Source organism: Daucus carota, chromosome 2, assembly GCF_001625215.2.
Source record: "Daucus carota subsp. sativus chromosome 2, DH1 v3.0, whole genome shotgun sequence".
In the NCBI taxonomy this organism is placed as follows: domain Eukaryota; kingdom Viridiplantae; phylum Streptophyta; class Magnoliopsida; order Apiales; family Apiaceae; genus Daucus; species Daucus carota.
Window position 1 is genome coordinate 42,998,715 of NC_030382.2, and position 11,540 is coordinate 43,010,254.

The 11,540-nt window shown below is 35.8% G+C and overlaps 2 protein-coding genes across 3 annotated transcripts; one reads left to right on the plus strand and one right to left on the minus strand.

Annotated features, from left to right (window-relative positions):
• Positions 1-549: 549 nt before the first annotated feature.
• On the plus strand, positions 550-5,629 carry LOC108206213 (type I inositol polyphosphate 5-phosphatase 10). Of its 2 annotated transcripts, none has more exons than XM_017376438.2 (10): positions 550-690; positions 1,522-1,597; positions 2,273-2,360; positions 2,436-2,540; positions 2,777-3,353; positions 3,431-3,624; positions 3,735-3,843; positions 4,239-4,387; positions 4,462-4,586; positions 5,356-5,629. In XM_017376438.2, exons 3-10 carry the CDS (start codon positions 2,329-2,331, stop codon positions 5,376-5,378), a joined length of 1,314 nt encoding a protein of 437 aa, XP_017231927.1. In that variant the 5' UTR covers positions 550-690; positions 1,522-1,597; positions 2,273-2,328; the 3' UTR covers positions 5,379-5,629. The 2 variants fall into 2 exon arrangements, with proteins under 2 accessions (XP_017231927.1, XP_017231926.1); XM_017376437.2 differs by lacking the exon at positions 550-690 and adding an exon at positions 1,079-1,251.
• A 1,364-nt stretch (positions 5,630-6,993) lies between these two features.
• On the minus strand, positions 6,994-11,156 carry LOC108208833 (ETHYLENE INSENSITIVE 3-like 1 protein). Its single transcript, XM_017379397.2, has 2 exons — positions 10,921-11,156; positions 6,994-9,424 (listed from the first exon to the last, which is right to left on the minus strand). Exon 2 carries the CDS (start codon positions 9,247-9,249, stop codon positions 7,390-7,392), a length of 1,860 nt encoding a protein of 619 aa, XP_017234886.1. The 5' UTR covers positions 9,250-9,424; positions 10,921-11,156; the 3' UTR covers positions 6,994-7,389.
• Positions 11,157-11,540: the final 384 nt, after the last annotated feature.

Genomic DNA, 11,540 nt, shown 5'->3' on the forward strand with positions numbered 1-11,540 from the left:
TCAAGTGAAAAATAAAAAAATATATATCACCGCAAATAATTTTTAATCTACTTTTAGATGTAATTTTCAATTTTTTAAAATAATGAAAGAGTGACTTATAATCTTTGGTAAAAAATTAGTCAATTTAACCAACAAAAATAAAAATGTAACAATTAAAAAGAGACGGAGGGAGTACTAAATTATCTCTTCAAGTTAATAAAAAAATAATACCATTGCAAAAATTATTAAAAATCAAATCAGAAAAAGTAAAAATATAGGCACAAATGGTCCCAAAAGGGGAACATAATTACCTAGAACGATCATTCCATCTATTCCTTTCTTTCAATTTCTGCAGGCCACACGAGTGGCTCAAAAATTTTCCTAGTCAAAAGATTTAAAGGCTTTCCAATTAATCTGTTTTATGTATTTTAGTGCTTCTTGATTACTCGTACATGTTTCCCCATGCTACGAGACCTATAACTAATCACTAACTGCCGAAATCTAGCCTTTTCCAATGACCCATTCTTTCAACTCTTCTTGAAAGCTGACCCCTTTTCTTTAAATTTCAAGAATCACCAAGAAATCAGCAACCCATATAAATATACACACAAATTTTTTTGTGTGTAACTATTCCAAGATTTGACTGATACCCATTTTTCCGTACTCTTGTTTCATCAAAACCCAGAAATCTTTCAGCCCCCAGATTTTGAGGTATTTTTTTTCTGAGTCATCTTCCCCCATTACTCAGCATGTTTCCATTTTATGTGTATACATGTGTTTGTGTATGTGTATATAATATGAGTGCTGAACTCAACGTGTGCACCACAAAGGTTTATTAGTTGACTTTATCAAGAAAATTTATCGTGTGGGCTTTTCACAGAGATCAATTATTGGGTTTAAAGCTTCTTAATTAATTTAATTTAACAAGCTGTGTGTTCTTTTTGTAGTTTTTTTTCTCACAATTATCTGTCATCAGGATTCCTGGACATTGTCCTTGACCAGTCTGTTATTTGGTTTTTTTATTTACCCTTTTTCAAAAAAATTATATTTATGTGTTTTTATGTCCCAGTGATTGTAGTTGTGCTGGGGTTTTGATATATATATTGCTGCAATTTGAGTACAGGATTTTTTGTAAAGGGGAGTTGCTTATTAGTTATTTCTTATCCTCTCTGATTTGGACTTCAGTTTGTGGAGTTAGATGTTGTAGAGTATAGATTATAGGGTAGATCAAACTTGTTAAAAATGACACGCAGAAACGAAGAATTCAAGAAGGTAATGTGATTGTTTTGTTCTGTCTATTGATCCAACAAGGATTTACCTAAAGGAATTATTTGCATACGAAGTTGTTTGATTCTTGCAGCAGTGTTTAACATTCCGACTTTCTTTATTTTCTCGATATTATCTAGTTTATGTGGTTTGTTCTGTAAAGTTCCCGTTGCAATAGGCCAAGTTCAGTTGTGAATTGAGACAACATATTGTCGTTTTAGCAGTGGTTCATTTATCGTTATCACTGTGTATTCACTTTATTACATGTTCTTTCAGTCTTTCATTCATAAGATTTTCTCAACCAATGCAAGTAACGGAGGAAAAACAATCAAAGATATTCTTGATTCATCAGGTGAGTATCAAGGAACTTCTCCCACTTTTTCTTTTTTCAGACAGAATTTTATCGGTTCTGTTTGGTGGAATATAAATGACAGTGATGTCTAAGACTCTATACACGCAGATGCACCTTTCTTTTTCTCCATCATCTTCTCTTACTTGCATGATTGCTTTTGAAGATGTTCTGTTTTTCTTTAGGCCATCAATTTCCATAAGGTGGAACAACCCTTTGTAATTCGAAGCCAGAATTTTGTAATTGTCGATAAAATCTTGTGACTTATATGGGTTCTACCAGATTTCTCACTAGAAACATCAATAGAATATTCTTAATTCCTGTTAAACAGATGATACTTATCAGAAATAGATAAATGATTATATTCTGGTCAAAAGTAAATTTTTTGTTGCCATTCGGGGAAATACTTGTTGGATAACTAAAGCGTAAGTTGGAGAACAATATTGCAAGTTGATTTCAATTTGAGAATATATTCATGTGTACTTTGTCCGATTGCAACAGTGAAGCAAAAAAATTAAAATTATATGCCTCTGTATGTGGGTGTAAGTGGGTTCTAGAGTCAATTACTATTTCTTTTTCTCTTATTTTTGGTTTCTATTACTGTACACTGTGCTTATTTTATCCATCAACTGTAGCTATTACATTTCATTATATAATCTAAACTTTCTCCTTATGTAGATATTCACACTGAGTCAGTGTTTGAGAGGTCAATTTGCAAAAGCCTAGGTCGTGCGATGGCAGTTAGTCAAGATGTGCAGTCTCTTCGGTAATTTGAACTGTTTGTTTTCTTCAAAGTTATTGTTTTTCTATGCCTGTCATAACGTTTATTCATTTAATTCAGAGTATTTGCAGCAACATGGAATGTTGGAGGGAAATCTCCTCATAGTGGGCTCAATCTTGATAATTTTCTTCAGATCCAAGACCAATCAGATATATATGTTCTGGGGTATGTCCTCTCTTTTCTTCTGGGTCCCTCCTTCCTCCAGTTTTTTCCTTAGTTTTGTAGCTTCTCTTTTTCTATATTCAAACAATTATTAAAAAGAACACTGCATAAGAATGAAAAAATGTATAATGCGTAGAATGACCTTGTGTCATGCAAACTGACCTAGAATGTTTGATTGTACTATGTTGGCCTTTCTTAAGTTTACTGATGTCCTCTTGTCCTTCTATTTTTTCAATTAGTTTCCAGGAAATAGTCCCGCTAAATGCTGGAAATGTACTGGCTATAGAGGATAACGGGTCAGCAGCAAAATGGCTCTCTCTAATCTCCCAATCACTGAATAAAACCCCAGATGATCATGCAAGTTATAATACACACAGCACTTTCAAGTCTAAGCCTTCAAAACAGGGAAGTATAAAGCCTGTCACAGAAAAAGGCAGTTCACTGTTCTCTCAAAGAATTTCACTTCGAACGGCCAGTAGAATTTACATGGCAGAGCGCAGGAGAAGGATCAAGAGCTGCAACTGCATTCCTGAATCAGAGAGAAAGTATAGCAAGGAGTCCTGTTTTAAATGCCAACAAGCAAGTTTTGATTATAATGATTTCTCATCAGAAGAGGATGAGGGATCAAGTGGTACCGTAACTCCGGAATTAACTACTCCTGGCAGTACCAATCAGATGCGATATAGCCTCATAAAAAGCAAGCAAATGGTGGGAATCTTTGTGACAATCTGGGTAAAAAGGGAGCTTGTCCAACACATAAGCCATTTGAGAGCTTCCTGCATTAGTCGTGGTATTCTGGGATACCTAGGAAACAAGGTATGCTCATAGCTATATATCCAATCAGATAATTATTTAAAATTTACTAGACTGTCCTAATGTTAATTATGTCTCAGGGGTGTATCTCTGTAAGTATGTCCATCCTACAGACAAGCTTCTGTTTTGTTTGTAGTCATTTGGCATCAGGAGAGAAAGAAGGAGATGAGCTTAGAAGAAACTCAGATGTTATAGAGATAATCAAGAATACCCAATTTCCAAAGATCTGCAGATTACCTAATTCTAGTATGCCTGAGAAAATATTAGAACACGAGTGAGTATACTTACCATGATTTTGCAGAACTTGAGCAGTGTACTATATATATATTGCTTACTTTTTCTTGGTTTGAAATCTGATTCTGTTTTTCTAAACAATGGTGACAGCCGTGTAATTTGGCTTGGGGATCTAAATTATCGAATAGCTTTGAGCTACTCAGACACCCGAAAACTTCTAGAGGGAAACGACTGGGATGCTCTTCTTGGCAAGGACCAGGTAGTTGGCTCTTACACGCTTAAGTTTTGAAACAAAAAACCTTTTTTAGATATTTTTTATTTGTTGGGCATGATGCATGTATATATGGGTTGGTTCAATATACAAATTGAGCTCGTGATGTACATACCATTGAATCTTCTTGTTGTATGATAAAGGTTATTTGTATTTTTAGTGAATCATGTATTATGCAATCTTACAAATTACAAAGCAGTAATTATTACATTCGAATTTCTGTTGTGAATAATATATCTAATCTTAATAAATTTTGTTTGTAGATTTACATGATTTACAGCGGAACTTGACCCTACATGTTTACTTATATTTGTTCAAGGACTTTGCAGTTTCTTTCTTTACACACGAAAAACCTAATTATGGAATGATAATTTTTACCACAGCTTAAGATTGAAAGAGAGGCTGGGAGAGTTTTTAAAGGATGGAAAGAAGGAAAAATATATTTTGCACCCACGTACAAGTATTCCTATGATTCTGACACTTATGCTGGAGAAACTATAAAATCAAAGGGCAAAAGGAGAACTCCTGCATGGTATACTTAAGACTTTAAGTACATATCTTGTTTACAGACTTAAACAGACGAAGTGCTTAATATTTCCTTTTCAGGTGTGATCGAATACTGTGGCATGGAAGCGGAATATATCAAAAGTCTTATACACGTTGGGAGTCGCGCTTTTCTGACCACCGGCCTGTCTGTGCAACATTTTTAGTCAATCTGAAAGCGGTTGAAGGTAAATTTAAACGATATACATATTTGATCATGCATTGCAAAGTTAAAAGTTCATATACCCAACAACAAATATGGATTTCAAGATGTGTAATATTTTTATAAACCCTTAAATCTGGAGGAAGATTTACACTTTCTAGATTTTCGGATGCATCGTTGCTTAGGAAAAAACTAATTTTTTCTCGGGGCCTTCAAGAATATCCATCTTGTTAAACAAAATGGAGTAGAAACCACTATCTGATCAGGAGAAAAACAGTCTAAAGCTTTAAAAGGATTCTATCCGAAGTCTTTGTAGCTTATATATATGGACACAATGTATGTTCCAGTAATCTGTTGTACTTGATAAGAGAGATCAGATCAGCAGGGTCAACTAAAAGTGATGAGCTGATGGTGTTAATTAGTGGAATGGTGGTCAAGTACTATTTTCATGGAATTTGAGAGACACATTTGCTTTTACTATTCTTCTTGTGCAGGCTGAGGCTGCCTATCTAGCTTGCACACTCTATAATTAATAGCATTTATCTTTTTAATAAAGCGATTCTATGCCAAACTAGTACCTAAGATAAAATAAAAAAAAGTCTAGGAAACCATCATTTTCACACTCACACACACATACACACATAGTAGGTAAAGAAAATGACTTGTATAAAAGAAATCTCAAAACTTTATATTCCTTCCAATGTCCATATAGCAGTTACTTGTTATAGCATCCATTGGTTTTCTATTTTGACGGGCAAATTTTTAAAGACCAACAAATTTTGCTGTGTTATTAGGTAAAGAGCATGGCAGAAGATAACAAGTCATGAAGTTATGCGACGATATGATAGAGAGACAGGAATTGAAGCGCGTATAGGCCGCAAACTGTACAGATAAGAGCACATTATCATACAAAACAGAGTCTGTGCTGATGATGCTTGTAAAAATTATTTAATTTCCAGGAAATATATGTATACAAATGCTACCAGTACCAGCAAAAACTTCTTAGGGAATGTTAGAAGCTTGATAATATTCTTTGCAAGTTGAAAGAAGATGCAAAATTTTAACTTAGCTGTTTTTTTTATTATTTTAACATTCTTTATCATATTTCTTTGAATGTAGTGTAAGGGTTTCCTTAATTCATATGTATACGCAATTATATGTATAGCTGCATTCAATTACAAATGTATGTTTCAAGGAACAAGAACCCTAGAAAAGTGCAGGATGTTTGTGTCACAGAAGACAGATTTATGTATTCTATTATCTTTATTACTTTGAGCTGTATCAATGAGACCAAGCTGCTTGTTCATTGAAAATATTTAACAGCAGCAATTACTAGACAATTCTCCTACTCTAATTCGAGATTTACATTTCGATATCTTGATTACTCAACTTAAGCTCATAAGATGGCGTTCCCTTTCCTCTTATTCAAAATATGTTGCTGATTTGGTCTTTTCGATCAGACTGCTGAGAAAATCGATGTAATTATCATATAAAGGAGAGAAAATGAGAAAAGGCCTCGTATATCACATTATCACAAGTACGTCTAAAATACCAAAGTCGGGAGAAAAGGTCCGAAATATCAGTTATTAACGCTGGATAATCCAAAAGGTCTGAAATATGATTTTTGGAAGAAAACGCTACATCGTGTTGCGTTTAAAATCCTATAAAACGTGACACGATCGGATATATTAATCACGTTGCATGAAATACTGTTTAGGGCTTCAAAGTAACGCTACATGAAATAGTGTTTAGGGCTTCAAAACGCTTGACGATCTGGCGTTAAAAAATGAAAGATGGATGAACGTTGCGCGATCTAGCCGATCAAGCGTTTTGGACTGCAAAGTGATATTTGGAGTTATCTTCTTCGATAATGATATTTGAGGATCGTATCCCTGAAAAAAGTGATAGATCGGGCTCCCCACTTGAAATCTTGTCAACCTTTACTTGCAGTGGGATTGACAGGCAACAATCTTGACAGCCGAGATTTCGCCTTTATTGCTCAACCAAGACAGAGCCAACTTGCAATTTCATTAACAAGAAAAGCTTAACCATTAACAACTAGATGAGATTGACAGACCACTATCTTAACCATTACACAAGAATGTACTTTATTTGCACAGCTAGAAAGCTTGATAAACTCCATAAGCAGAAGATTACTTTCAGAGAACATCTTATATACGATATTAGCATTAGGAGTGAAGCTTTCATATTTATATTCAGCATTCATGTCAACGGTTTCAGATTTCAGTTTTAAAGCTTCCTGATCAGAACAGAAAAGACATAAGTGCGCGAGCAAGCACACAGCGAAATAAAGCTTCTTGATCAGAACACAAAAGACACAAGCACGCAAGCAAGCTTCTTGATCAGAAAACAGACACAAGCACCCGAGCAAGCACACAGCAGCATGTGAAAACATACACGACACAGATGCAGGCACACAATTATTAAAAAGTTTACCATTACCAGATGAAAATTACATGGCAATAGTTTGCCGGTTCACAGTTATTAAAAAGGTCACTATAACCAGATTAACAAACACTTATTATATCGCAGCATCTTGCCTGTTTTGACTTATATTGTATACACCAGAAACGAATACAAATTACACAGCACATTACAGAATCTGGGTTGATTCCTACCCCGATCTTTTATAACGCTCACCAGCTACAGTACCTAGACGGCCCTAATTCAAAACAAAGCTGTAAGACGAAACCAAGTTTACAAAGTTATTCAGACAATCATAACAGGTAGTAAATTAACAGTAACAAACAAAGCAAGCGGCTTAACCTAGCATAACCACGCAACACGAAACAGCCTTTGCAAGTTGATCACAGTCCACAGTCAAATGAACCTCCCCAGCCTTTCCACATGGAACCGTTCTGATTTGAAAGTGGATCTGCAGTATAATCAGCTGTCCCTAGATTGAAGGGTGAACCGTACTGGAAGTCCAAGGGGTTGCCATTAGAATTGGCATCGAAGACTGAATCATATGCTTTACACTGACCAAATTGGAAATCTGTTGATGGGTACACAGGTTGGTTCAGGGGAATGCTTGTTCCTTGAGATATGTTGTCTCCCATTACAATGCCCTGTCCAAAAAAGTTATCATCCAACTGAAACTTCTGCTGTTGCATATTATGATCTCCTAGAATGTTAAGATTCCCGCTGTTCATGTTCAGGTTCTGGTTCTGGTTTTGGTGTATATTGTTGTCATAGAAAGACATGAGCTCAGAGATCATCTTCTCCCCGTCGTCTGGAAGGCCAACTACAGAAGCATTGAAAGGAGGCTGCTTGTTCACCGGTTGAACAGTGGAGTTCGGTGGAGCAAAAGGTATAGAAAAGGCAGCTGGATCATCTTTGTTGATCTGAAAGGTCGGTACAGATATCCCCTGAGAAGAATCAACACGGTGTGGGCAACTGATCTCATGAGTGTGTCTTGAATTCCTGTCATGAAAGCCCAACCGATAGTCATTGTAAGGGCACTGCGGATACACGCATGTGTAGACCTTCTGATCTATGGTCATTTGCTGAGCATCAGCTGGTGACTTCCTTTTTTGCACAAAATCGGCAACTCCGTCAACAAGCTCTCCCTTGACAGGAACAAATGGTGGCGCCACTAGCCTATTCTTTGGCTCAACCGTCCCCAGGAAAAAGTTCACATCCTGAGGTTTACACTCCTCAACATCAATGTTATGGTCATTATCCACTCCGTCAACGTCATAATCACTAGTTTCACTGATGAGATATGACCCGTTGCCGCCAGCCAACGGACTCGAATGGCACATATCAGGGTACAGCTTTCGTGACAATGACTCCTCTTGGTTAATAATTGCCAGCCAAGTAGCACTCTCCTTGGCTGTCATCTTATCCTGCAAGCACTTAGACTGCCGCACAAGCTTGCGGATCTTGGCAATGTCAGGAGACATGTGTTTCATCACAGCAGTTAAGACGCTGACCTTCCAAGCTTTTTTCAGATCATGAGGCTTCTTATATGGAGGGGGGCCTTGGTCTTTAGGAATGCACAGTTGGGGCCACCATTCCTCATTTCCAGTTGGCCACCATGGTGGGGCAATACCCTTTTCCAACGGAAACCGCCTCTGCGGCGGGTCACAGTGCTGCATCAGAGCAGACAACAGGGAGCCTAGAGTAGTATCCTGGAGCTCTTGCAAAGAGTGAGCTGAAGAGGTAGAGTTGCAATCCTCGAACTTTCCAGGAATGGAATGGTCTGCTTGGTACTTAGCAATTGCAGCAGGTCCATTCCTATCAAACCTGACTTTCTCCTTCCACCAGGCACGAAGATTGTCAGAGGCTCCACTGACTGGTTTTCCTTTCTCAGGAATGATGCCATACACAAAACCCTGGGCTTTACATACTTCCATCATTTTCAGCATGTACTTTAGGATACCATCTTGGGCCCGAGACATTTTCTTTCTCCGTGCTTGCTCTTGAGACTGGCGCTGCTTAGCGCTATCAACCCCCTCCTTGCCTTTTTGCTCTTTAAGCCGCCTCAAAAGCATTCTATCTCTCCACATCCTCCTCTCTAGCTCATCAACATCCATCTCCTCATCACTGTAATCATCATCTACATTTGCATCATGTTCAGATTCGGGTACCACCTCTCCCTCCCCCATAGGAGCTGAGAAGAAATCAAGGTTACCAGAGAAATTCATTTCTTCAAAAATACCCATTGAGTGACAGCAAATCGGTACAAGACAGATATGGTGATACAGTCACACTGTCTTCAAGATGAGTTATTCTTTATGTAAAACTTTTGAACTATATCTCGAACAGAAATGTATTAAACAATTTATTGGTTTGACCGGAGATCTGGAAGAACTTATCCACGTCCACGCGATTTCCACTCTACAATAAATGATCAGATAAAAAGTTTGTAAATGGACGTCAATGTGCCATAATACTGAATATAATATCTCAATTATATATTTTGTAGTATGCTTGATTTTAGATATACTATATAACAATGTGGAATTATGTCAAAATGAGCAATAATCACCAACTAAAAGAAGATGATCAGACGTCAATGCAGCTGGAAAACCATCTATGCAGCAGTAGTTTGTAGGGATGAAACAGCCTGACCAAATTATTCTTTTTATACTAGGTTTTCCTAAATCCACTTCGTGATCACAGCTCGATTAAGTACATTGACAAAAAACAATTAATGTCACTTACAAGTTACAATAAAGGAAGATCGTGTAAAAGCAAATGTAAGTATATAAGATGCACATCTCATAATGAGCAATAGCAGACTAGCAGTGAGCCAGTGACCAACCAAATATATAGACAGACAGTTGCAACACTAAATTAAATAAGAATGCCATAATGAGCACGGAGTCTGGCACAAGAACACAAACAAAAAGCATATATTAGAAGTTCAGCGTGCATATTAATTATTTCCAAACAGTACAAGAAGATCAAAATTTAGCATTATCACCATGAGTACTTAATTTGAATTAAAATTCAGAAGATCCTTCCTCTATCCAAAACAAGTTTATTCATGTGATTATTCTCTAATGTCCCAGTACTGAGATGAAAACATGTACCAACCTTTGATAGAAATCAAGGACCAATTAGGCCTTCAAGCAGCTTATGACTTATAAGAGTATAATTAAAGTTGAATCTGTTAATATTTTGAAAGGAGGGTGCAGCACTAAGTTGAGAGAGTATTAAGGGAACTATAAAAACAAGTGTAGATGCACGATATAGTTACGATCTCTGTAATAAAACAGAATATTTACTTGTCCATGATTTACTATAAAAAGCAAGAAATAACCGGCTTTCATAAATATGACATGACAAAAAGTTGGGAGAATGCTTAATAATGATTCACAACCAAGGAATATTATAAAGTTGCAATCAGATCCATGTTCTTCCTCCTCTAGCAATCAAAAACAAGATAGTCTGCAGTCTTATAACAAAGATTTACCAAAATCAAGAACAAAAAGTTAACCAATCAAACCATACATATGTATATCATATCAACACATATTCAATTCCCCTACACAAATCCAATCACTTCCATAAAAAGCAAGTATAATCAATCAACTTTATGATCCAAGACCGCAACCAATTAAAGATTCCATCTTTCATAAAAAAAGTCAACATCAAAGAAACCTTATTACATAAACCTAAATCAAAACATAAATACATGTTCACATAGCTACACAAGCCTATATCAAGAAAGATCCCACCTTTAACACTAAAAACACAGATTAACTAGCTAACTAGATCCATGGATAGATCACACCAAAATAAAAACAAAACATAAATAAATACATATAAATTCAAGTATATAAAAGTATATGGTAAAAAGGGTCAAAAGGGTATGAAGAAAAACTCACCAGCTTCTTGAAATTAAACTAAGTAGATAGTTTGAGTCATTGAATAGGTGAAAGACTAAAAGTCAAGCTCCATGGCTGCTCCCAAATAATATAAAGGGGGGGGGTTTGCAAGTGGTGAAAAAAGTAGATGATGATGTATATAGATATATAAGATGTGTATGTATATGTGTATGTAGTATGTAAAAATAGATAGATACAGAAAATGAAATGTGAAGAAGAAAGGGCGCTTCCGGTATATGGTTATCCACTCTTTGTCTTCTTTTACAATAATAAAATAAAATAAATGTTGCGGTGGATTGTCTGTTTTGGAATTTAGCTCTTTTGTTTATTTTTCAATTAGGATAGAATAGAATATTATAATAGTGGTAACATTTTTTTAACTTCTTTTTCTTCATACAGAGTATTTAGTATTTACTATTATCTGAGGATATATGCACATGTGCTTTATGTTTTTCATTATTGTATTAAGTAGTATTGATAATATGTTTGCCTCTTAGTTTTTTTATTAATTTTTAATTATTTTTAATATTATTTTTGACTAGGAATTAAAAGTTTTCGAAGTACATAAGCAAATTATATATTTAGTTTTATATTGATAAAATTACATATAAAATATTACA

Bases quoted from the DNA above. Each gene is read 5' to 3' on its own strand.
- LOC108206213 (XM_017376437.2), top strand. From the start codon at position 1,222: ATGACACGCAGAAACGAAGAATTCAAGAAG. The intron at 1,598-2,272 runs GTGAGTATCAAG...CTCCTTATGTAG, and splicing joins AGATATTCTTGATTCATCAG to ATATTCACACTGAGTCAGTG. The intron at 3,625-3,734 runs GTGAGTATACTT...CAATGGTGACAG, and splicing joins GAGAAAATATTAGAACACGA to CCGTGTAATTTGGCTTGGGG.
- LOC108208833 (XM_017379397.2), bottom strand. From the start codon at position 9,249: ATGGGTATTTTTGAAGAAATGAATTTCTCTGGTAACCTTGATTTCTTC.